The 27,340-nt window shown below is 47.9% G+C and overlaps 1 protein-coding gene and 1 pseudogene across 7 annotated transcripts in view; one reads left to right on the top strand and one right to left on the bottom strand.

The window, feature by feature from the left end:
- LOC147454132 (protein GFS12-like) overlaps positions 1-26,557 on the bottom strand; it is a 192,659-nt gene extending 166,102 nt beyond the window's left edge. For 6 of the 7 annotated variants that reach the window (XR_015188597.1, XR_015188596.1, XR_015188598.1 and 3 more), the window contains exons 1-5: positions 26,352-26,557; positions 4,238-4,263; positions 4,102-4,164; positions 1,729-3,987; positions 1,317-1,644 (exon numbers count right to left, since the gene is read on the bottom strand). Coding sequence is in view for 4 of the 7 variants with exons in the window: in XM_086516145.1 (XP_086372271.1) it covers positions 1,317-1,644; positions 1,729-3,987; positions 4,102-4,164; positions 4,238-4,263; positions 26,352-26,477 (2,802 nt within the window). In the remaining 3 variants the exon portion in view is untranslated. Of the gene's footprint in view, positions 1-1,316; positions 1,645-1,728; positions 3,988-4,101; positions 4,165-4,237; positions 4,264-25,362; positions 25,496-26,351 lie in introns of all 7 variants that reach the window. The other variant, XM_086516148.1, reaches the window with a different exon arrangement.
- On the top strand, positions 14,670-16,883 carry LOC147454133 (uncharacterized; annotated as a pseudogene).
- Positions 26,558-27,340: the final 783 nt, after the last annotated feature.

Raw genomic sequence — 27,340 nt, 5'->3', positions numbered from 1 at the left:
AAGGGATGCTTGCAACAATACCATGAGAACGTGACTTGCTCTAATACGAATTGTTGGAAATAGCAAGGACACACACACCTTGGAGAAGATGATGAAGCTCAAGGCACACAACAGAGAGTGTATTGCTTGGTGCGCAAATAGAAAGATAAGATAGCCCCAGAGTGATGGACGTATATACATGCACAGGGGAAAAAAACACACAACTGGTTGTCTTCTTTGGCCCTTCGAATGTGCCAGAGGAGAGTCCCTCGATGCTGAAAATTCAGCAATTAGTCTTTGATCACTCACCTTCTCCCAATCAATTCAACAACATTTCACTATCGTGTGTGTGTGTAGAGCTTCTACACCCCTCAATTCTTCACAAGAGCATTAGAGAGCGCGTAAGCGTGCTCTCTCTCTCTCTCTTCGCCAAAGAGCTTAGAATGAGACGGAACAGCTTCTTTAGATAGAGATAAGCTCTCTATGGCTGAAAATAGAAAGGTGTGTTGTATCCCCGTCCAGAAACAGAAAGGATGGCCTCCATGCAGCTCTCCTCTGTGAAAATAGTAAAAAGGTGTTGTAACTTGCGTTCTAGTGAAAATCTGAAGTTTTACTTTTAGTGAAACTTGTTGAGCTATTCACAATGAGCAGATTTGTCGCCACGTCATCGCCCGACCTGAAAAAAAAAACTATGGGGGTTTTTGACCGTTCTAATTCCAATTCCAATGTCCGTGAAGCTCAATAAGGAGACAATAGCTATCTACCACAGGATGCTTTCCCAATCACCCTTTCTCCCCGTACTTGCACTATTGGCTCTGTCAAGGGTAGTAGGTTCACTTTGAATCCCTGGGGCGATCGACAACGTGGACATTTTGTTTGACGTCTAATCTCCTCAAGAAAGCCAAGAATAAACACAACAATGAATGGTGATATGAATGACATTTATACTATTGAAAATACTAATTATAATCTGCGAGGAAATTATATTAAAAAAGGTCAAAAAATTACATCGACGGGTGGACTAACCATCCAAGGGAGGCCAAGGGGACCTTAGCAAAAGATGCAGAGACTCTCAAATGCATGGGCAGCTAGCAAGCAGTCATGTGATCAAAGCAGCTAGCAGACAAGGCGGTAAAGAGTACAAAACTTGACAAATACTTCTAAAGACAAAGTTGACCTTCTGAGACCACTGTTAATCAATCAAAACTAGCCATTGCTGAAGTTCCTGTTTTGGTAATCTATAAAGTTAATTTCAGCTTCTTAATTGGACCTAAGTTTTCTTTAGTTTCCCCACACTCCGTATCCATAGAGACATCCATATGCTCAAAAAGTTATACCTGCAAGAAGTGCTGTATCACAGGAATGAGTAGCGTTTTTGCATCATGTGGCTTCAATGACAGTAATGCTGCATTCAGAAAAGCAATACATTCTTGAACAGGAATGTTTTCACTGGGTAGCACCAGGGATGAGAGTCCAAAACAGATGCATTTTTTGGCAGCTACAGAGCCCATGAGTATGAAAGCACCATGGCTTGCTAATCTTGCTACAACCTCAAGTCTGCTTTTTTGGTCATCCATGAGGTACAGCAAGGAAACAAAACTATGAACTGTTCGAACTGTGGGAGGAAAAAAGGGTGATTCCAGTAAGCGGGCAGCACAAATCCTTCTGCAACAATGCTTTTCAATGCAAGTATAAGCAAGGGAGTGAATCAAAAAAGCCTCTTTTAAGAATCAAAAAGGCAAAACATACCGTACTGGATTTATATCAATCATCAGTCTTACAAGGGACTGAACATGAGCAGGCAGCTGCTGTAGCACAGTAGGCTCCAATCCACGCTCTTCAAACTCTCCCATCGAGATTGGGTCAAAAAGTGGCCTCCCTAGATAAAGCTCTGCAATGATGCAACCAATTGCAAAAATATCACAACCAGCTCCTTCAACTGATGTGCTATTCTGTGTTGCTGTATTTTGCCATAGCAGAAAATCTTGATAAGTCCCTTCACCACTAATCTTTACATCCAAAGCTCCTAACAACTCAGCAACACTTGTTTCTTTAGCTTCTATGAAGTTGTGCTTGCATGATGTTGGCATGTCTTGAAGATACATTTCAAAACTTACATCTGATATTCTTGATGTATACTTGTCTTGGACTTTTTCCATCATATTACGCTTATCTGAAGCATACACTGGTGACAAGTGTCTCAAATGCTGACAAAATGAAGCTATCTCTTCCATAATCTCTAAACTATGGAGTGGGCAATATTTTTTTACCATTTGTACAGATGCCTTTGTTTTGCAATCAAAATTCTTCTTGAAGGCTCCATCAGTAGAAACACTTTCATCGTGCTTTCTATAGTTACTAATAGGTGTGTTATAAGGCATTGCCTTCTGCCGCTTTGGATGAGGCAATGTGAAAAGTTGGCGCCGACCTTGCGATCGTGGTAACTTTGGACTTGTAGATACCAAAGTGACATTTTTAGCACCTATAGCAGCTTCACCTGACAGCTTATAACCAAATGTAAGATCAATCCAATGATGTAAATAATCAGACACATGGTGTCCTTCTAATGCTTCTCTGTGTATCAAAATAAATTCTTCAGCATCCTTGGCCCAGTATGGTATGGCCAAATCGCTCATTCCTGAATGAGCTGAAAAAAAAATGGAAGGATCACTATAAAACTCCGGAATGCATTCATCAGGAGTCCATTGATACAAACGCTGCAAGGAAGCAGGATACTCATTTGGCTCATATACAGAACGAACAGTTTTCCTTAAGATAGAAAGTGGAAGCCTGCGAGCTTTATATATGCAGACGGCTAAGTCAGACAGGCACTCATCTGAGACATGGTGTGGTATCTCTGCCATGGCATATGTGAAATCTAGCTGCTCATCTCCTTTTGCTAGACGCCACTTGCTTTTTGTAAGGTCCCGCCATCCATGGTCTGACAATTTTTCTGGTTTCACACTGAAATCAATGACCCATGGCATTACTGTGTGGAACTTGCAATCCCCCCATCTACGCCCTGCAAGCTTGTTTAAAATAAGAAGATAATCGTAATTGCTCAACTCTCCTTTGCACCAAAGCCTCACAGCAGATTGTAAATCATCCGAAAATGTCTGTGGTTTAGGTTTCTTTGCACTTAAATCTCCGTCGGGACCAGCTTTTAGAGAGCTGCATAAGTCTACAGTTCCTTTTGTTGAGTTTTCAAAAGCATTAACATGAAAACCAGTAATCCAACACCACATTTGGTCTGTCAACAAAATGTTCGAGGGCTTCAAATCACCATGGATAATACCTGAATTGTGTAGATAGGCTATAGCAGACAGCAGCTGGTAAACAAGAAACCGCTTGTTCCAATCATCATCTAGAGCCTGTGGGCTAAAGTGCAAGATATTTTCCAATGTGAATGGTGCTGCAGGATAGAAGAGAAATAATCCATCCTTGCTCTTAAAGGCTCCTAAGACTGGAACTATATTTGGATGACTAGCCTTTCCTTTGCTTCTTTGAAGCAAAAAAGCAAGATTGTCCTGAGTATCTCCAGATTTGTTAAAACATATTTGGTCTTTTTCACAACTTTCCTGCTCATGAGAGTATGCAGAAGTAAAATTCGTTCTCGTTATCCAGGATGCATTTAGCATATTAATGACTGCATCAAATGAAGTTTCCACGAGAGATGCATCACAGAAAGATAGAAGAAATAGAACTTCAGTTGTTAAGTTTTGGCCTTGGTTGCAAGTACATGCCCTGTTTCCTTCACACACACTCTGTTCAATACACTGCTTATCTCGTCCCAAAATTATCTGTGTTTTACAAGGTCCATGTTCGGTATTCGAGGAAATTTTAAAAGTAGCTGTAGGTCCATGAATGTTCTCTTGCAATTTTCTTGATTCCTGTTCAGACGAAACATCTTCCCCTGCAGCAGGTTCTGTTCGTGGGTTTACATTTATGCGATCCTTGCTGCTGTCGCCCTCCACGATTTTGGTTGTCAAGTCTTCGCTGTCGCAGATTCTTAAACACAGAAATTACTTCAAAAAAGTTTAATGGAAGACAATTTCTATTGCACCTAAGCAGCAAGCTAGCAAAGAAAACACGAATGCACCCTTCAATAACGAGATTGTGTACCTCTTGGAACAGGCACTGCCACTTTTTACAATCTGAATAACAAGCTGTATATCACTTTCCTGCCTGAAACACACCAGGAAATAAGGCTTCAAGCATCCATGATCTTTCAACACTGTCTTCTACACCTTACACGTACCATCCCATCACTGTCTTTGAATCAACCTGTAGACAAACATTCTTAACAATGATATATTGGCAACATTCATGTGTAATCAGTTGAAGGTGTAGTTTTTCTCCGTGCCACACCAAACAGGGTTGGAAGGTAACAAATAGCTTTTTTACTTCTTAGCTATGATTTCACAAAACAAATACCTGTCCACTTACTATTGAATGCACAAAAGCCATCATTTTGTTTGACCCACTACAAGAACTCTTTCTACTGAGAATAACCCCAACCACATAGACACATGGTAATTTACAAAAGATCATTACAACAGAATCTGATAGACCAAAAGGTGTCAGTGTCAGATGCAATGGAATTGAAAGACTCAGTAGAATCAACCAATCACACGATCACAATCCTTTTTCTTAATCTTGCTTAATAATGAGACTTTGTGTTAATGATGACGTAATCAAGGGCGACTACCCTTCTTTCAAGAGGGGGGTTAGGTCCCTAATGTGATGGCGCGGCAAGCTGGACACTTAAAGGCTGCTGGACAATAACCGGGCGGGCCAAACTGATGTGGCAACTCTTCCCGCCTTGCTGACGTGTACATGCCTCCGCAATTCGCATCGCAATTTGCGGACTGCTGTACGGAAAAAAATGGGGGATGCTTTTGAGGCCAGCTTTTGGAGCCCTGTTTTCAGCAGTTTGCAGTGCTTTTGAGGGCGCCTAGTTTAGGGGCCCCTTGTACATATAAAAGAGTGTCCAAGGGGTGAGCTCAATAAAGAAAGAAGTACCGCAAGGGGCACCACCCTTTGGGGATCCAAGATTCCATCATCCGAAATCTGCAAGGTGAGCTTCTTGAAGCCAAAAGTGGGCGACTTGAAGAAGGGAAATTTCAGCCTTCCATGATGGAGGAGCTGAACACAATCAAAGAACAACTGAGGTCATCAAGGAGGAGGAGGAAAAGAAGTCATCTTGGGTCGAGGTTATCACCAAGTGACACGTGCGCACTTCACTTGCGCTACGTGGACATGCTTCTGCTACAGTCTAGCATGAGTTTTAGCTTAGGACCTAGCCTAGCACCTTGGTGAGCCTCTAGCAGGACGTGCATGTCCAGGCCGGTCATAGTTGCATACCCTCTCTTGCACAAGACAGCATTTCAGCATGTAGGTAATTTGCTGCGTGTGAACCACCTCTTAGCATACTATTTTTAACAGTCATTTTTCAGCCTTATTATTAATTGGTCGTGGGGGCATCAATGTGCCTGGTCGACCCAGCCTGGGCCTCCTATATAAGGAGCCTTTGGGCGCTAGCACTTGGCAAAGGAGGAAGCAGGAGCAGAAAGCCAAAAGCCTCAGCGTTTGCAGCGCCAGATCGTCCAGCGTTTAGCCTCCTCTCCATCAGTGTTTTCAGCCCTTGAAGACCAGTGTTTTCAGCCGGCATGATTAGCGTTTTCAGTCAAGAAGCGCTAGCAGATTTCACCCTAGCCTCGTCGTGGTTGCAGATCCCTTGCCATCGACCTCGCTAGCAGATTCCAGCATTCAGCCGTAGCGTCGTCGTCGTCGTCGTCGTCATCGACATCGACATCGACACAGTACCCCAGCACCTAGTACCCCTTGTGCCTTGGCTCGGCATAAGGATCCACAGAACCCATCAAGAACCTCGTCATCGTCGTCGACATAGACCTATCAATACCTCGTCATCGACATAGACCCATCAGTACCTCGTCGTCGATATCATTGTCGTCGACATAGAACCCCGCAATACCTCAATACCCGCAGTACCCTTCAGTACCCCGCAGTACCTCAATGCCTGCAGTACCCCTCAGTACCAACACCCACTAGTATCTAGTTCTTTTGTACCCAGACATGCTATTAGATTCACCATTTTGTAACAGATTGGTCTCATAGGTCATTTTGGCCTTTTGAAGACGTTAATATAACATTTCATTCTCTCTCTCTCTCTCTCTCTCTCTCTCTCTCTCTCTCTCTCTCTCTCTCTCTCTCTCTCTCTCTTCGCGCTGCTGCTGCTGTATTGGCGTGCTGCTGCTGTTCCCTAGTTCGCGCTGCTGCTGTTGCCTGGTTCACGCTGCAACGCTGATCCTGGCTCGTCATGCTGCTGCCCACGCCATCGCTGAGACACCCCCCCCCCCCCCAATCTTGCCCACAGGCCTCGCAGGCCCTGCTGCCCCACGCTGGTCTGCTCTTGTGAGAGCGCGCCCCGCCCCCAAGCCTGTCCCGCCCCACCCTCACCCCCCACTCCCCCCCCCTTGTTGCGCCAGCCACATAGCCAGCCCACCCCGCCCCCCAGCCCTGTCACGCCAGCACATCTGAAGAGGATTTTTGATTTTTCGTTTTTTAAGTTTTCAGTTTTTCAGAATCTTTTCACCTGCAGAAGTTCAGCCCGGCAAGAACCAGAAAACTCAGACCTAGACCTGCAGGAATCAGGGGGAGAAAATCCAGGAAAACAGCAAGCAAATTACTGATTGCAGAAAGAATTTGAAATTGCAAAATTTGGCAAAAATGGGCAGAATTCTGAAATTGCAGAAGTCTTGATATCTTTCTGTAATTTTCTGTAGTATGTATGCACATATGAGGGTGTCCATGTACGCATAACTGAGGATGTCCATATATGCATAACTGAGGACAGCTACGTATGCGTAATCAGAGGACAACTCTATATACATAACTCGAATACAAATGGAGCTCATGAGCGCTTCACCAGCTTGCAAGCCCCATACAAAGGCAACCTTCATGCGTACAAACAAGCGGATAACACAAATGGAAAGAGAGATGAAAGAATGGAAAGCACATACGGCAGGATGGTGGAAAGAGAAGGCCAACCTTCTTCAAATATTCCTCAACGAGGGCATGCAATGGAAGAAGGAGAAAGAAGACCTGCAAGCAGAGCTACAAGCACTTAAGGCGGATTCACAAGCACTCAAAGAAGGGGTCTCAGCCCTCAAGCGGGAGCTGAGTGATAGAGCAAGCGGTGACCTAGAGGAAGGGGAATTGCAGCCCTCGGTGATAGAGGAAATCAAGGTCATCAAGGAGCAGGTACGGATGATCAAAGAGGAGGAGAAACAGAATGTGGTAAAGACGTCTCCGTGGATGGATGTGATCACGAAGACACAGAAGAAGGCAGATGAGGCCGAGAAATTGATAGAAGTCGCTAAGAAAGGGAAAGGGAAAGAAACCACATCTGTCCCCACTCCTATAATCATCAACATGACTCTAGAAGAAGAGCAGCGAAGGAAAACTAGAGCTTTGCATATAAGAGTAACCGGTCTAAAGGACCGAGATGATGTGGAAGGGGAAGTCGCAGAACTTCTTCGCATGATGGGTAGTGAGGCTACTCATACAAAGGCATGGAGGGTAGGGAAGAAGACACAAGGAAATGGGGAGACTTCAAAAGAGAGAGCTTTAATCATCCGTTTCCCATCCATGGAGGCAAAGAAGGACTTCTTGAAAAGGCGTCCTACACTAAAAAAAACGGGCATATTCCTCGGAGATGACCTCGCTCTCACACAGCTTGCGCACATGAGAGAGGTAATGCCAGAGATTCAAGCGGCAAGGGAGAAGGGAAAGACGGCCTTCTACAGAGATAGTCGGGTGGTGATTGTAGAGCGGCGCTCCACATGACGGTGCGAGACCTATGGGACCACACTCAAAGTTGCCACCTGGAATTGTAATGGATCTATGTGCCTTGATGTGGGTGCTTTTGAGGATAGTTTTACGGGAAGAGACATCATCTTCTACTCTGAGACACATCAAGCCCCTAGGTAGTCTATGCCTCACATTAGTGGATATAGATGGGAGAGCCTGTAGACAGGAGACATGATCAGAGCACAGAGGACGGGGCTCAGGAGGAGTGGCAGTGTTATTCAGGGAGGAGTTGCAGCCACTGATACATATAGCCCGCAGGGATAAGCAAGCTAGGTACATGTGGGTGAGACTGAGAGCAGAGGCAAGCAGATATCTTTACATTGCTATTTGCTACTTTCCTTCAAGTACGTCAGTTTATGCACCACCCAGAGGAGAGTCCCCCTTTTCTATTTTGGATGATGACATATGGGAGTTCTCTAGAGATGATGACATCATCATTCTAGGGGATTTCAATGCTAGGACTGCCTATCATCAGACAGTATTTTATGATACTTCACAGGAGATGCCGAGAGAGCTGGATATGGCAGAGACGGGCCTATCCAGACTATCACAAGATGGGGAACACACTGAGTATGGACGACACTTGATAGACATGGGGACTGCACACTGATTGGCCATCTTGAATGGCTTACAGAAATTTCCCGCTGCGGGGAGTTTTACATGCTTTCCACACAGACATAGAGCCAGCACAGTGGATTATGTCATGGCACAGCCGAGCCTCATCTCTAGTATCCAGGATCTCACGGTTGGACCCAGACCTGTTGGTGTGGCAGTGGATCATGCTCTTGTGTCGTTGACCATCTCTTTTCAGTTTAGTGTAGCACACAGGCCACGGGCAGCAGCCCCTACTCGCTACACCTTCACGCACAAGACGGACTCTGTATACATAGATGGGATCTACGGACGCCTGTGCACAGAGGAGCCAGGGCGACCTCTGGAGGAGCTTACTACTATACTGACACAGACACTGCATGATGCAGCAATAGAGGCATACCCACATACCCAACTTGAGCAGAGACGTTGTTCGGGGAGCATGCCCAAGAACAGTTGGTATGATGAGGAATGCCGGGACACTACAGCTAGACTTCAGAGGGAGGTGCTTTTGGGGGACGTCACTCACAGACAGTCACAGATTGACTTCCGACGCCTGCTGCGGCAGAAGAAGAGGGCATTTTTGGCTCGCATAAAGCAGGATCTATACCATCTATTCTTGAGTCAGGACTCACGTGAGGCATGGCGGCTCTTTCATGAGCACTCCCCCCCCACCCTGCCATCACTTCTATAGAAGCCTGGGGCTAGTACGCATCATCTCTCTACGCAGTTCCTGAGCAGCCCCCCCCCCTTCCCGACCCCCCCCATCCATGCCCACACACATGTACTTTTTTCACCGCTGATATGGTGAGGAAGGCCATTGACAAGATGAGGACTGGGAGAGCATATGGTCATGATGACTTAGTCGCTGAGCATTTCACGCATGCAAGAGATCTACTAGCAGAGCTTCTAGCAGTTATGTTTAACCGTGCCATGTGTGAGGGATTGCCTGATACTTGGAGCCTATCTACTATTGTACCTATCTTCAAGTCGGGAGACCCTATGGAGCCTGGGAATTATCGCACTATCATCATTGGTCACACATTGGCACGGTTGTACGCATCTATTCTTGAGCAGCAGCTGAGTAGATGGGCAGACTCCAAAGAGGGAGGGGATACGTGCAGCCGGGTAGGCAGGGTTCAAAAGGGGTTTTTCTACTCTTGACCATATCTTGGCACTCAGAGCCATCATTGAGGAGGGCACGTCGCATGGGAGACGGATCTATTGTAGCTTTGTGGATTTTCGCAAAGCATTTGACACAGTACCCAGAGCTAGATTGATGCGCAGATTACAGCAGATGGGAGTACCCACAGAGCTCATTTGGGGGGTCATGGCATTATACAGGTCAGTAGTGGGGCATGTACGCACCTCAGAGGGTCTATCCACACCGGTTCACTCAACTATTGGGGTGAAGCAGGGTTGCCCCCTCTCCCCTACTCTATTTGGTATACATGTGGATGAGGTTTCTGACTACATTGAGAGGGATTAGAGGTGCACAGCTGGCAGGGACATGGATTCCACTATTGTTATATGCTGATGATATTGTGTTGATCTCCGACTCTCCGGAGGGGATGCAACGTCACTTGGATGCTTTGCATAGGTTTGCCCAGGAAAGTGGTTTGTCCGTCAACCTTGGTAAAACCAAGGTCATGGTATTTAATACCACCCCACAGTGGATCAGGAGGTCAGTGCCCGCATTCACATACGGCCAGGAGACAGTGGAATATACAGATGCCTACACTTACCTTGGAGTGGTTTTTAGTGGGCCAGCATTTTCATTGAGGAGGGCAACAGAGACTAGATTGACTAGAGCCCATGCAGCATTGGGTAGATTGGAAAGGATGTGTTCACAGGTTCAGTTTCAGGAGCCTCGGACGAAGCTCTGGATCTTTGACACTTTGGTGGCTTCTGCATGGCTTTATGGAGCTGAGATTTGGGGACCTTCATTGGATCATCACGGGAGGACAGGCCGCACTGATGGATGGGGGGACATGGAGAAGCCTCGGGTCTCTATGATCTCACAGCTCATTAGAGCTAAGGCTTCAGTACCATGTGCTATTGTCCGGGCAGAGCTAGCTGCCCCCCCACTAGTGGTTGAGGCGCTCACCACATCTATCTCCTTCATACACCGCATGTGGGAACTTCCCAGAGATAGATATGCCCGCCTTGCACTTGAGTCCTCTCGACAGTTAGCCATGCAGGGAGATACAGCATGCCGGTATGGGGAGATGACATCATGGTTCCAGGCGCATGGGTTCAACATAGACAGATTACCTCCCTTCCACTACTCACTGGATGCACCCTCTCTGACTCTTACACAGTTCGAGATCACCAGGCTCATCCGCCAGGACCTGACTCGGCTAGACACCAGGAGGACATGGATACAGCCAACACAGGAGTTGGGCATGAAGATGGCTTTCTACAAAGAGCATCTTCTCCAGCTTAAGGAGACGGTTTTGTGACGAGGTCCAGATACATGGACACCCACTTGTCTCATGGGATACGATGTGCTATTGGCCAGATACGCACATCTTCACACCAGCTGTGGATCGAGACTGGGAGATACAGAGGAGTACCAGCAGAGGCCAGGATATGCCCCCTGTGCGACACTGAGCCTGAGACAGAGTTGCACTACACATGCCACTGCCCCGTCTACTACGAGATACGAGGCCGCTTCCATTGCTTGTTCAGAGAGGGCTTTGGACCACTCTCCAGAGTCATGCGGTACGAGGATCACAGATGCCTGGGTCTGTTTTTGCTCGAGCTGCGCAGACACAGAGAGAGCTTGATGAGAGGAGAGGCTAGCCAGTCTCAGAGACAGATCACAGACTTCTTCAGAGCTGCCACTGGACACCCGGAGGAGCTACTACCACAGTAGAGCTCGTCGCCTCACACCAGAGGCACACTGATCGACCGAGCGATCGAGCTGGGGAGATCCAGACACCCACGACTGCGGAGGACTACACAGCATCGACAGAGGTTGCATCAGAGGATTCGGATCACTTTGGCCCGACACGCACGACGCCCGGTCAGAGTACTGACCATGGAGGAGATTGATGAGATCCGCCAACGCCCGATGCTGGATCTCTTGTGATCTAGCTATCCCAGCTAGCTGCTTAGTTCACACCTAGCAGTTTAAGATTCCATAGTATTTTATTTTGTCATTTTGTCATCTTCTTACTTTGACTTTGTATCAGATCCACCACATTGTAACGTTCTGGTCTCATAGGTCACATGGCCTTTTGAAGACGTTAATATAACATTTCATCTCTCTCTCTCTCTCTCTCTCTCTCTCTCTCTCTCTCTCTCTCTCTCTCTCTCTCTCTCTCTCTCTCTCTCTCTCTCTCTCTCTCTCTCTCTCTCTCTCTCTCTCTCTCTCTCTCTGCAGGTACCCTCGCGCTGCCCTGCAGCTGCCCTATAGCCTCGCGATGTGCTGCATAGCAATCCCGCCATCGCCATCGCGCTGTCCTGCAACCTCACGTTGCCCTGCAGCCACGCGCCTCTCCCTCGCTGCCTCGTGCTGACCTGCAATCCCACCCCCCCTACACAACCCCCCCCCCCCCAGGTACAGCAATCAGCAGAATCATCAGGCAGGCAGTTTTTTTCCTGTGCAGAAACCAGAGAACAGAAATTTCAAATTTCAGAATTCAGAAATTTTAAAAAAATAATAAAAATACAGAGCCAAGCACACAGGACATGTCAATGGCAAAAATTGAAGACCTCACGAAGATCGAAGACAAGCTACACGTCGCCATCAAAGAAAATAAAAAGATGACGGATTCGACACTCACATCCGTCATCAAACGCCTATGCAAACTCGAGAAGGACGGAGAAGCCTACATCACAGAACGCGAAGCATGGGAGAAAGAGAAGGAAGAATGGGAGATAGAGAGGGTGAAAGAACAAGACGAATGACTCAAGGATAAGGAGGCAATGCGGGAGCAAATCGAGCTTCTCAAAGCCTCGATCGCATCCCTCACCCCCGAGGACGGGGAGCTCAAGGAAGATGCAAAGGAAGCCCTCAAGGTAGAATTAACCCAAGCCTTGACCGCGAGCATGGAGACCAAGCTAGAAGCTCTCATTGTGCACACCACTCTTGAGAAAGAGAAGATGAGACAAGCCCGGTGTCTCAATGTGCGCATCACCGGCATGGTGGAAAAAGAAGGCTCTACTCCGGAGACCAATGGGAAGACACTATGCAAGAAGCTTGGCTACAAGGAAGAGGAGACCCTCCGGTTCATCAAATCTTGGAGAGCGGGAAGGGACCCCACGAGGAAGAGAGCTCTCATTTTACACTTCCCCTCCGAAGAGGTACGATCCACCTTCCTTTGCAAGAGGGTGATCTTGAGAGGGCTTGAAGGCCCCCCCATCTACCTTGATGACGACCTCACGCCTATGCAAGTAGCTCATCGCCGGACATGTATGCCGCGAGTACACCAAGCTTGCAAAGAGGGGAAGAAGGCTTCATACAGAGACGGCCGAGTCATCATTGATGGCAAGGCCATCCCATAGGGATTCGCGGCCTATGAGACACCAGAGGAGATACATCTTGCAGTCTGGAACTGCAATGGAGATCTATGGACACATCCAGAGAGGCTTGAGGAGGTGAGTCGAGACAGAGATATCATTCTCTTGACAAAGACACATGAGAGCCCCGACAGGAGCCTACCTCGGGTTCATGGATTCCATTGGGAGTCTACACACAGAGATTGTACACGCCAGCACACTACGAGAGGATCAGGAGTAGCAGCCATACTCTTCAGAGATGGGCTTCAGAACAGGATACAGATTGTCGCACGTGATCCACACGCCAGATATCTTTGGATCCGGCTACAGCTCTCCAGGAGAGGACCATCTACATAGCTTTATGCTACTTCGCCCCTCATGGCTCGAGATTTGCTATGATAGATCGAGAGGAGGACTCACCATACACATGCCTCTCAGAGGGGAACATGGAGTACTCCACACTAGGGGAAGTCTTCCTTATGGGAGACTTCAACGCCAGGACAGGCAGTGATCAATGCGAGGCTTTTGACATAGAGGACCCACAGCTACTACCCGCCATACAGGAGGAGACCACAGCACGAGTTTCAGCCGATACTACACATACACTCTACGGCCCCCACCTACTCAGACTAGGCTCTCGACACCGTCTCGTTATTTATAACGGGATGGCTCAGTGGCCTGCTTCAGGAGGATTGACATGCACACCATTTTCAGTCACAGTTGGAGGGGGGAGTACAGTAGACTACATCATGGGATCCAGAGAGGCCACCCACACACTCAGCTCCTTCACATTCCCACCCATAAATACCCATTGGGGCCGACCACACATATCTCGCACTCTCCCTCAAGGGAGACACCCCCACACATACACCCGCCACACGCACACCACACACCACCATCCATTTCATACACGAGCTAGCTCCCATATATTCGGCCCACGTCGAGAACGATCTTCTTTTGCTTCACCCTGACACCCCCCTACCCTTACTCACCTCACACATCACATCCATTCTATGCCACAGAACCGCTGGTATGATGATGAGTGCAGGGCTCTCTATCGTCGACTACGAGCTCAACGAGTACTTGGAGAGATCACTGAGAGAGAGGCCAAGAGACAGATGAAGACCCTCACACGCCAGAAGCAGCGAGCCTTTGAGGAGGCACATGAGCTTGAGCTATACCGCCTATTCATGAGCATGGATAGTGCTGCACCATGGCGTACTCTACGAGAGCCATGACCGACCACTCCTATTGGAGATCCACAGACATGGCATGACTATGCTGAGAGATTATACGAGGTACCTGGGCAGCCTCCCATCCCATCGCCACCCGAGCCTCGCCCTACTAGCTCCACTTCCTTCACAGCAGGGATGATACAGAGGGCCATAGGCCGACTACAGCATGGCCGCTCGGCCAACCACACAGGATTGCAGAGTGAGCATCTGATATACACAACTTCCACTATAGCCCCTTTGATTGCACATGTTTTCAATCGGGCGATGGGGGAGGGATTCCCAGAGGAGTGGACCAGGCACAGTGCACACTACTGTGCCTCTCCACAAATCTGGCGACACCCTGGACCCAGGGAACTACAGGACCATCATGATTGGCCACCCCATGGGCCAAGCTATACGGGGCAGTACTTGAGGCAGAGCTCAGTTCATATGCAAAGATTGAGGGTCTACGAGCACGCGGCCAGCCAGGTTTCCGACGGGCCTTCTCCACTATTGATCACATCTTCATTCTGCGCTGCCTCATTGATGGGGCAAAGGTGCGGAAGAAGAGATTATATCGCTGCTTTGTGAATTTCTGTAAAGATTTTGATACATCATACAGTGCCACGAGAGAGGCTCTTCCGACGCCTCCAAAGCTTGGGGATACCATCAGATATGATTTGGGCCGTCTATGCACTCTATGAGCAGGTGACTGGGAGGGTACGCTATTTAGGAGGTTTGTCTTAGGCTATTGCTAGCACCATTGGTGTTAAGCAGGGCTGCCCACTCTCCCCCACCCTATTCGGACTCTACATCGATGAGATTGAGGACTACATTCTACGAGCTGGAGGAGAGGGTTCAGACCTCGCATAGTACACCTGTACACATTTTATTATATGCTGATGACATTGTATTGATTTTAGAGTCACCCGAGGGATTACAGCACCACTTGGCTGCCTTGGATGAGTTTTGTACACACAGGGGTTTGACAGTAAACCTTGGCAAGACCAAGGTCATGATCTTCCACACCTCTCCCATGGTGAGAGCTACAGCAGTATCCACAGCCGCCGCCGGGCAGATAGAGGTCGTCACTTCATATGTCTACCTTGGAGTCACATTCACGAGTTTGCCTAGTCTTTTCTCCATGAGACGGGCAGCTACAGACAGACTGACACGGGGTACGCAGCGTTGGCCATGTTAGAGCGGCGATGTCACCAGGCACACTTTCAAGAGCCCCGTACGAAGGGTGGCTATTTGACACATTAGTCACACCAGCTATGATGTACGCAGCAACAGTTTGGGCCCCAGGCCTCACAGACACCCAGTGGAGTGCGGTCGAGAGGCCCCAAGTACGTATGATCTCGCGATTCTTTCGCGGGAAACCGACCATTTCACATGAAATTATCAGAGCAGCCCTAGCGGCACCTCCCATGATAGTAGAGGCATTGTTCCAGACTATCTCCTTCATTCAGAGGATGAGAGAGCTCCCAGCAGACAGACTCACACGCAGAGAATTTGAGGCAGCTATACAGATCTCAGAGACATGGTATGACAGAGCTTGGTACACTCAGGTTAGAGCATGGTTTGACAGACAGGGTCTAGACATGGATAGACTACCACCCTTTCAGTATGACCCAGATTCACCCCACATCCGCCTCTCACGTAGTGAGAGGAACACTGTGCTCAGACGGGATCTATGGCAGCTCTACACCAGTCGGACATGGCTCACACCCGACCTGGCATCTAGACGGTCACATTACCGAGATCAGTTCTTGGACATACTAGCAGGCGGGTTCATTTAGCGACCACGATATATGGATACTTACATGCCTCACAGCTCGAGAGTAGCTATTGGCCAGCTGAGGGTTTCCTCACATCGACTAGAGATTGAGACTGGCAGAGCATCAGACACCCCTAGAGAGGAGCGGATATGCCGGGTATGCAGAGTAGAGCTAGAGGATGAGGAGCACTTTGTATGCAGATGCAGAGCATATGATGACATCAGAGGCAGATATGAGGGTTTATTCACAGGGCAGCCTACCCTGCGAGAGATCATGGACTCCAGAGATCAGCGCCAGCTGGGGCGATTCTTACTAGAGATACAGAGCCACAGAGAGGCCTTACTTGAGCCCACGACAGCTCAGACAGGAGAGCGACAGACCCAGCTCACTGACTTCTTCGTCTCACGACATCTACCAACCCCCCCACCACCCGACACACACAGAGGGGTGACTCTTCAGCAGGCTGAGACCTCCAGAGCTAGGAGACAGCCCGCGCTACAGGTTGCCGGGCCCCCAGACTTCATCGACGCCAGATTGCGGAGATTCAGACCCGTGATCGCCGAGCCACTGAGGAGAGACGAGCCCAGATGATGGCCGACCCCACTGCAGCCATCCAAGCAGCCCTGGCTCCACCTCCACCCATGTACCACATCTTACACCCACCCTTTAGCACAAGATGGAGCTAGTTTAGTCAACCACCCAGATGCATATCATGTGTGTACTACCCTCTTGCATATAGGCTACCATAGTGATAGTGCTCCACACACTCACACTCTCATCATGGAGATTTGTATCAGCTTTCTCAGTCAGTCAATCAATTTTTTCAGCACTTTTGTCTTTCCGATTGACGGAAGACACACCCATGTACATTGATTTGTCTCATAGGCCGATTTCGGCCTTCTAATAGACGTAAAATCTCTCTCTCTCTCTCTCTCTCTCTCTCTCTCTCTCTCTCTCTCTCTCTCTCTCTCTCTCTCTCTCTCTCTCTCTCTTGCGGTCATGGGACAATGGAGTGTACAGATGCTTACACCTACCTTCGGGTGGTCATGCGGCCATGAGATGGTGGAGTTACAGATGCTTACACCTACCTTGGGGTGGTCTTTAGTGGACCAGCATTTTCATTGAGGAGTGCAACAGACACTAGACTGACCAGAGCACATGCAGCATTGGGTGGATTGGAGAGGATGTGTTCACAGATTCAGTTTCAGGAGCCTCGGACGAAGCTCTGGCTTTTTGACACTTTGGTGGCTTACGCATTGCTCTATGGAGTTCAGATATGGAGGCCTTCATTGGATCATCACGAGAGTTCGGGTCGCACTGATGGATGGGGAGACATGGAGACACCTCTAGTCTCTATGATCTCGCGGCTTATTAGAGGCAAGGCTTCAGTACCACATGACATTATTCGAGCAGAGCTAGCTGCCCCCCCAATAGTGCTTGAGGCGCTTACCAAATCAGTCTCCTTTATACGCCACTTGTGGGACCTCCCTAGAGACAGATATGCCCACCTAGCACTTGAGTCCTCTCGATACTTAGCTTTGCAGGGAGACACAACATGCTGGTATGGGGAGATGACATCATGGTTTCAGGTACATAGGTTCAGCATGGACAGATTGTCCCCCTTCCTGTACTCATTAAATGCACCCTCTCGGACTCTGACACAATTAGAGATCACCAGGCTCATTCGGCAGGACCTGACTCACCTAGATACTAGGAGGACTTGGATACAGCCGGCACAGGAGTTGGACACGAAGATAGCTTCCTATAGAGAGAACCTTCTCCAGCTTACTGAGGATGGTTTTGTGACGAGGCCCAAATACATGGACACCCACTTATCTCATAGGATACGATGTGCTATCGGTACGCACATCTTCACACCAACTTCGAATCGAGACTGGTGGATACAGCGGAGTACCACCAGAGGCCAGGACATGTCTCCTATCTCACATGGAGCCTGAGACAGAGTTGCACTACACATGCCACTGCCCAGTTTACTATGAGATACGAGGCCGCTTTCACTGCCTGTTTAGAGAGGGCTTTGGACCACTCTCTAGAGTGGATATGAGGACGAGAGATGTCTAGGTCTGTTTTTGCTCGAGCTGCTCAGACACAGAGAGCGCCTGATGAGAGGAGAGGCTCAACGATGAAAGGATGTCAACAATGTTGAAAAAGAGGTCACGAGCCTCATGTCCATAGTGGGGATGGAGAAGCTTTTACACACAAAGGCATGGAGGGTAGGCAAGAGGAGCAAAGACCAGGGAGAGTCCTGAAAGCACAGAGCACTCATACTACGTTGTCCTCGGCAACATCCTTGGTTAGAAAACCGGGGAAACGATTCCTCAACAATCTAATTGACTCCCAAGTGGCTTGGGATTTAGGACGATGCTTCCACTTGATCAAATAATCAGGGTACGAAGACTTGCGAGATTTGTGGACCCTTTGATCGAGAACCGATTCGGGTTCAAGTGGAATGTAACGGGTCGTGTCTTTTAAGTTCAGGATTTATTCAAGAGGAATTACTAAGCCATCTTGCCCTAGCCGTTCCTTTAAACGGTTTACATGGAACACGGGATGCATAGCAATGCCTTGAGCATGGACCCCAATTCAGATCCTTTAGAAATCGTTGGGTACATTAAGCTACACCCAAATGCCCTCTTGGAGTTCGCAGGGTTGCCGATGCTGATTAGCGTAAAGAGCGGCACGATCTTGTGCCGTCTTAATGCTCTCTTTTGCGATCTAAATCATTTCTTGGATATCATAAAAGAAATCGGCTACGGATCGCATATTGATCCCCTTGAATCCGCTGGCCATTGGTGGTTTCGGCCCATAACCGTGCATAAGCATAAACAAAGTGCTTTGTATTGTTATAAGCAAACTCAATCTCTGACAGTTAGCATTCCCAATCAGATGGACATTGAGAGACATATGGTCGTAGCATGTCCTCCATAGTTTGATTTGTGCGTTCGGTCTCTTTCAGGATGATCTGAGGCAAGATGCACAGAAGCGTCTCCAATTTCTCGAAGACCGTTTGCCAAACATTGCCTATGAATTTTGGATCACAATAACTGACAATTTCATTGGACGAACCATATAGTTTGTATAAATGTTCCACAAAGAGTTGAGCTAATTCATGGCTCTTTACGGTGGAACGTGTACGAATAAATCCGGCCATCTTCGTAAGTCGATCAACGACGACCCAACTGGCATCGTTACCACGGTTGGTTCGGGGTAATCCAACTACAAAGTCCATAGAAATGCTTGTTCATTTACTATCAAGAATTTGCAAAGGATGTAGCAACCCAACGCGCTTTTGACGTTCAGCTTTGTTGAGCTGGCATTGCGCGCATTCTATTCGGGCCGGTAGACTTTTGCTTTCACGTGAATCTTCTTTTGAAAAACTTTACTTGAACTTCACGACACAGAGAAAGTTTACGAATAAACCTGTGACTAGAATTAACACTTCAAACCAAGGTGGTTCACAACGTACTATACAAGGTGGTAAGGTACGTAAGGTACGATACGTATTCGGTATGACCTGTACATAGTACCGAATGGATAGAGTTGTTAGGTACGTAAAATTCGTAGGTTTCTTTTTTTAAAGCCAAAAACCTACAATATGGTCTGTACTTGTAAAAAAATTCATAAGTATCACTCTAAGGATGTTAGTTCACTATTCTACAAACCAAGGCAAAGCTTTCATACAAGTTCCTGATCTTGCTTGCCCTCATATATTCACCACATTCGTGTGTGCTCTACAGATGAAAGTTGTGTCAGGCATTACGCGACTACATCCGGAGTCACCCGGAGCTTAGCTTAAATGGTAGTGCAGTTGCTCTTCTACACTCCTGATCAATTGGATTGCTACCTTCAGAATTGCTTACACTCACCCTCGATAACCTTACAATAGACTCATCCCCCAACCTGGGCAGTAGGCCACTCCCAGCTCATTCACATTGAGAGCCACACCGAGATGCGGTTTGGTGGCGTTGGCACGGATTCTGATTTGGTTGACACTGGAGGATTGGAGGCAAGAGATACAAGCAAGACGGCGCAAACATCTTGGTCAGGCCACTTCACTTCACAGCGCAGACTGCTCAGTCTGGCTTCCCTACTCATACAAGATGATTACGGTGCAGACAGCTTGGTCTGACCACACCTCTTCTCAGAGGCCCTTCACAGCGCAAACTGTTGAGTCTAGCTTTCCCCTCATCTTGAATTACCCTACCTACTGACAGGACACCATCCGATGGTGGTCCGTGCAGTCTATCGGTGACTGCTGCAGCTTACAATAGCTTCTACAGTGCAGACTATCTAGTCTGGCTTTCCTTGATTCGGAGGGAGTTTATGGCGCAGATTACTACATCTGGCCTTCCTAGAGTTTTACACAACTTAGCCATCTGGCCACACTTGGTTGCAGGTTCATGCATTGACAGGCTTCCCATCATCCTCATGACGGTTCCCAGGCTTCTCCATTTTTTCCAAACGGGTTGACTACAGACACCACAGATCCTATTGGGCAGGACACTTGCAGGTCTATTGGCACTTCTTTTACGACAAGGAGTTGTTTTCGCACTCAGTTCGGGACCTTCACGTAGTATCTTTACCTTGTATTGGCGAAGTATAACAGTGTACTACAGTGCTAGTGACGGCACCATACCACGGAGATTTCTTGGCGGTCGGGACACCCTAGACTGCTGCTACACTCATGGAATATTGTCCTTCAGTGGACATCGCAGCAGACATCTTCATCATCTGCCTCACATCTTCGGCTTCATGCGGTTTGTTCAGCTTCAAGTGCTGAGAGGGGGTGTTAGACTTACACCACTCTGCTGCTTCACAGGTCTAGGGCATACATGTACGGCTAGTATGTCTCCGGGCTGGCCACCCATAGCCTAGGTTCCTCCTGGTCCGGCCACCCGAATTTGGGGCCGGCCGCCCACTTTTGTCCGGACGCCCACATAATATTTCCATATATCATTTCTGTTGGGTCGTGGGTATTTTTTTCAACCTTGCCCTACCTCCCCTTGGGCACCTATTTATAGGGTCAGGGGGGTACCCACTTCCACATATCTCATCTCACAGAGATCACACATCTGATGTACTAACAGGGTCTTCTGCTCATGGTAGTCATGGGGGGCGATCATCGGGCGTTTGAGTTCTCTCTCTCTCTCTCTCTCTCTCTCTCTCTCTCTCTCTCTCTCTCTCTCTCTCTCTCTCTCTCTCTCTCTCTCTCTCTCTTCAGACGCGCACTCACAGCTCCGCATTCCGAGCCAAAGGTGCTGATGCAGAAAGAGCTTTGATTTCTCAAGGAGGTAACAAGAAAGGTAAAAGTACGAAGAAGAAGAAGAACAAGGACATTGAATGTTACCACTGCCACAAGAAAGGGCACAGAGAATCATAATGCAGAAAGAAGAAGCGAGACGAGGCCAACAAGGAGAAACAGACAGCCTCGACTGCAGTTGTAGCCTCTCACAAGACTGCGAGGACTGCTCTTGTCGCGACGGACCACGTTCTTGCTACATCGCAATCCCACCACTCACATGACTCCCCAACAGTCATGGTTTAGCTCTCTCAGGGAGACTCGTGGGCAGACAGTCACTATAGGTAACAACCATGAGATTCCAGTATCTGGCACAGGCCAGATTACCCTCTTTCGTTCTACCTCAGACCCGAAGTTCAGTTCAGTGGAGGCGCTTTACGTTCCGAACATGGCCTTCAACCTCCTCTCTGTGTCGAGTTTGGACTCTCAAGGAGCTGACATACACTTTGGGAGTGGCATCACCATTTCTGATTCTACAACAGGTACTATCCTTGCACACGGTGAGCGCGATGGTTCCCTATACCGCCTCACTACTCTTCTTTCTAGGACCAAGGAGTATTCTTCTCTATGGCATGCACGATTTGGACATCTATGCTATCAACAGCTTCAGCAAAGCTGCTAGGACCTCTATGGTGGAGGGTTTACCAGCGATACGCTCCTCATCAAGCGTATGTGAGGCTTGCCAAATGGGCAAGCAACGTAGGGTTGCCTTTCCGTAGGAGGCATCCAGTAAAGCTTAGGCACCACTTGCACTGGTTCACATTGATCTATGTGGCCCAATGAGCACTCCTTCATTTTCTGGCTCACAGTTTTTGCTTGTGCTTGTGGATGATTTCAGCAGGTGCACTTGGGCTTCGTTCCTAAAGCATAAGTCGGAGGCTTTCAGTTTCATTCAAAATTGGAAGACGATGGTTGAAAAGGAGAAGGACTTGCACGTCAAATGTATTCGCTCAGACAAAGGGGGTGAGTTCACCTCGAAGGACTTTGCACAATGGTGTAAGTCAGAGGGCATCCAGCACCAGCTGACTACTCCTTACACTCCTTCCCAGAACGGAGTTGTTGAGCGGAAGAATCGGACTATCATGGAGATGGCTCGTGCGATGCTTGTGCATGCTTCTTTGCCCCGGGTTTACTGGGCAGAGACGCGCAACACGGCGTTTACATACAGAACCGTTCTCCCACCCATGCTTTGCAGGTCATGACTCCTTATCAGGCTTACAACGGGCGCAAGCCCTCGGTCTCACACTTTAGAGTTTTTGGGTGTCCAGCCTGAGAAGCGACAGAAGTTAGACTTCAAGGCCAGAAGCTCATCTTCTTGGGCTATTCACGAGAGTCTGATGGATACCGGCTTTATGAACCCGACGCCAAGACCACCACAGATAGCCGTGATGTGACTTTCATGGAGCTATTCAGCACACCTGCAGATGGGGCAGCATCCAAGCCTGTACCTTCCCTACCTCCTCCTCGTCCAGCTCCTACACCTGATCCTACCCTTGTTCCTGTTCCTGTTCCTGTTCCTGTTCCTGTACCCTCTACACCGCAGCCAATTACTTCACCCAATCATGCCATGTCAGATTCCGATTCTGATGTGGATGATGGTTCTCCTTCGGTGGAGGCAGTCCCACCCCGCAAGGAGAAGTTAGTTCCTGGTTGTCTTTACGGTTTCTTCCTCTGGAGTCACGAAGTTACCAGACTCGCCAAACCCTCGACAGCCTCAACGTTTTGCACGCCTAAAGGACAAGCAAGTTTATGATGGCGCAAATTCATGAACTCTGCACTCATGTCTCAGATTCACGCTTCACCAATTGAGCCTTCCTCGGTGAAGGAGGCACTCCAACATGATTGTTGGACGCGTGCCATACAGACAAAGATGGACGCTATCGAGCAGAATAAAACCTAGACTTTGGTTCCCAGGCCCAACAAGCGGAAGGTGGTTTCTATGAAATGGATTTTCAAGACAAAGTACAAGGCCAATGGTTCCCTCGACAAACACAAGGCGACACTTGTTGCTCAGGTTTCACACAGCAACCAGGCGTGGACTTTGATGAGACCTTTGCTCCCACCACTCGCATTACTACCATACGCATAGTGTTTGCTCTCACAGCCATCTTTGGTTGGCCTATCTTCCAGATGGATGTCAAAAGTGCGTTTCTGAATGGAGATTTAAATAAAGAAGTTTATGTGGAGCAACCTCCTAGGCAAGGAGGATTGGGTCTATCAGTTGTGGAAAGCTTGTATTGACCGAAGCAGGTTGGACGACAGTGGTACCTCACACTTGACCAATTTCTCGTGAAGTTGGGGTTACGGCGTACCTCATCAGATTCCAACTGTTATGTTGTCTCTGATGGCTCTTTGGTTGCAATAGTGATTGCCTATGTGGACGATCTCATTTTCACAAGCTCTTGGACCAACAGAATCAAGTCGATCATGAAAGCTATGGAGACACATTTCGAGATGACTGATCTTGGGCTTCTTCACTATTTTCTTGGACTCGAGATTTTTCAAATACCATACGGCATCTTCTTTTCTCAGCGGAAGTATGCGAAGGCTATCCTGGAGAGATTCCACATGACAGGTTGCAGACCGATTGGTACTCCTCTTGAGCCCGGAGAGAACATATTGCTTCATGATCCTTCCCCATTGATTGACTTGGAGCAGTACAAGAATGTTGGCTGCCTCGTATGGCTGACTTATTCCCGACCAGACATCTGTTACACAGTTTTTGTCTTCAGTTCCTTCAACACCCGGCCTTGTCAGCGACATTGGCAGTGTGTCCAACGTACTTTGCGGTACATCATCGGCACCTTGGACCATGGTGTGTTCTATGGTCGCTCCAAGGGTTGCACCTTGCTTGGTTGGTGCCATTCAGATTGGGCAGGAAATCCAAATACTCAACGCTCTACTACAAAAGTAGTTTTCACACTCGGCTCAGGACCCATTTCATGGAGCAGTAAGCGGCAACCCACCATTGTGCTATCTTCCACAGAGGCGGAGTATAGAGCAGCTTGCTATGCTGCTTGTGAGACCATATGGCTACGAAGATTACCGGGAGAGCTATGTTTTTCCAAGACTGCTACGATTCGTCTTTTGTGCGACAATCAAAGTTGCATTGCTATTGCCAAGAACCCTATCTTTCACGCTCGAACAAAGCACATTGAGGTGTAGTACCACTATGTTTGGGAGCGGGTTTTGGCTGGAGATCTTCATTTGGAGTATGTTTCTACTGCGGACAATGCAGTAGACATCTTCACGAAGATTGTACCTCAGCGGACTTTGGCTTCTTATCTTCGACTCCTCTGTGTTGTCTCAGCATCCGGTGATGAGAGGGAATGTTAGAGTTTCACCACCGTTCCTTCGCCATTTTGTATGGCTAGAGATTGTCCCAGGTTGGCCACCCATCGCACATCATGTAGATTGCATGGGCACGTGTCCGGCCGGTCATTTTCTGAGCCTGGCTGGGTGCACACATTTTTAGCCATTTTTGGGCTTTTATGTTTTTTGCACCAGTTGTACATTTTGCCCTACCTCAACCTAAGATTCTATAAATAGAATGCTTAGGGTCTTGTAGTCATTCAGATTGAGATTGAGTATTGAGAGCATCATTTGCAAAGCACTTGTGTTCTCTCTCTCTCTCTCTCTCTCTCTCTCTCTCTCTCTCTCTCTCTCTCTCTCTCTCTCTCTCTCTCTCTCTCTCTCTCTCTCTCCAACATTTTCGGCGCACGTGGCTCCACTCTTTCCACTGCTCACTCTCACAGTTTATAGTACGTGGGTGATTAGGCTTACTTGCCCTAATCACAACTCTCGACACATGCCATGTCATTTATAAATTTGACGACAGTGTATCTATTACATCAACTGGCTACAGGAGATATACTCTACAACCCTCTCTTGCTGCCTAGAGAAGCCAGCTGTTGTATCCCACTAACGCGTTCGATGTCGAGGAAGAAGTAGCCCTAAAGACAATGTTGATACAGCAAAATTGAGAGAGAGGTAGAATCAAGCAATCACACAAAGCACAATCCTTTGTTCATAACCTTGTGTTAGTGAATGAGACTTGGAGCTCCACTTCGAGACATACTTGCCCCAAAACCCTGGTTTATATTGATCTTCAGAGAGTACAACCGCCGGAAGGAGCACTCTCTCCAATCTCCACCTGCTAGACTGAGAGGAGCATCCTCCAAGGCATCCTGATTCCTTTTCAAGGCCCCTGGCTGAAATACATCTGATGCAAAAAGTTAGAAGAAGAAGAAGAAAAATTTAACTCGTAGGAACGTTCCCAAGAGACCTCTTGAATGAATCGAGGAGGATTCTTCATGAGAGAGGGGTGAAGAATGAATCGCAAAGTGAGGGCATATATACCATTGAACATTTCCACCCTTATTCAATAAATGCCCCAAATTACTGCCAATCTCTAAAATATGCGGCTGGAATTTTGATAGAAGGCCTGGAAATCTTGCAGGTATCTAATTTACAAGAGAGTAGATTGCAGGACAGACTTGGAGGAGAATAAAACCACTTTAGAAAGCTTCTGAGTGCAAAGAGCTTAGAAAAGAGCCTTTCATAAAGCCTTCAATAGTACTGCCAATCTCCTATGAGATGGAAAATGGTCAGCCTTGATGGGACTATGCACCTCCATTGTGCCTCTCATCTGAGTCCACTTCCTTCGGACCCATTGACTATGACACCTTGGCGTGTTGTGTCTTAGTAGAATCTGACTTCACTTGATAATGATTAAAAGAAACTTTGCATGTGACTTTGGCGGGTCTGCAGCATACTTAGCAACTCCTTTTAGTGTCCTTGTCACGTTCTGGGAGAGTATTGGTAAAGTGGTGGTTTTGCAGGCTGGTAGGAGGCTTAACTGACTAGAAACTGCATTTTCCAACTGTTTTCTAGCCTAAAGACATCGCCTTAAAGCTCTCAAACACGTAAAATGACAGCATGCAACCAAAAGTTCACAGGCACATAATTTGGTGCGTGTGTTGTTGGGCGGGTGGGTGTGTGTGTGTGTGGGGGGGGGGGGGGGGGGGGGGGGGGGGGGGGGGGGGGGGGGGGGGTGTTTAAGTAAACCTGGCATTTGGCGTGGGTACCCCGTGGATAGGGGGGAGAGAAGAGGCCGTGCAGTACGAGCAGCCGATCGGAGAAGGCCCGGCGCACGCAATCCTCCAGCTCGCCCAGTGACATAACCTGCCCCATCGCGCTGGCATATCACCTCGCTCGCTCGGTGGACTCGGGAGTTCGGGAGTGAGCTCGCCACTCTTGAAAGAGTGTGGTGAACAAGTAAGGAAAAATTAAATTGGCCTTACATAGTGCAATACTGACATACTAGTTGTTATATAAAATAAAAAAAATCAATAGGTGGGAATATTCCCTCCTATTGCGTCCCCCCTACTTGCCTTTCCCCGCTTCCGTGTTCCATAACTTTTTTGCCGCCAGGCCCCCCCTCCTTTCCTTGGGCCTCTTTTGCAACTCTGCCACACAGAGAGAGGAGAAGAAGAAGAAGCAGCCTCAATAGGACACACTAGAGAGAGGAGAAGAAGAAGAAGAAGTAGCCTCAGCTGCGCATGAGAGAGAGAGAGAGAGAGAAGAAGAAGAAGACACAGAAGCCTTCGCTGTAGAGAGAGAGGCCTCGATGTGTGGTGGAAGAGAGATCCGCGCGAGAGAGAGAGAGAGAGAGAGACGCCTTCTATTTCCAGTGTGTGAGAGAGAGAAATGCTAAAAACAGAGATGGTGACCATACGAGAGAATTTTATAAGATTCTCAACAACATTCAATTTTCAAAAGACATTTGACTCACATTCGACTAATCATTATTTTCTCACTCACATCAAAAAATCATCATCATTTTTTACTTCGCTCTACAAAAATTTAACCTCTCCACATAGCCTTCCCTTTGGAAATTCATAAAAGAGAAAGAAAGAGATTTCTATTTGAACTGCAAAAATATTAGTGAAGGCATGAGGCCAAAAGCAATGCATGCACTTCATTTGTGATTTAGTCATTTACATCAAATGTAGCCAAGCGAGGAATTTTCATATTGCCAACATCTTATGCTATCG

Source organism: Adiantum capillus-veneris, chromosome 7 (assembly GCF_014529385.1).
Source record: "Adiantum capillus-veneris isolate H3 chromosome 7, ASM1452938v2, whole genome shotgun sequence".
In the NCBI taxonomy this organism is placed as follows: domain Eukaryota; kingdom Viridiplantae; phylum Streptophyta; class Polypodiopsida; order Polypodiales; family Pteridaceae; genus Adiantum; species Adiantum capillus-veneris.
Note: the sequence above shows the minus strand (reverse complement) of the source record. Positions and strands in the feature narration are given on the sequence as shown.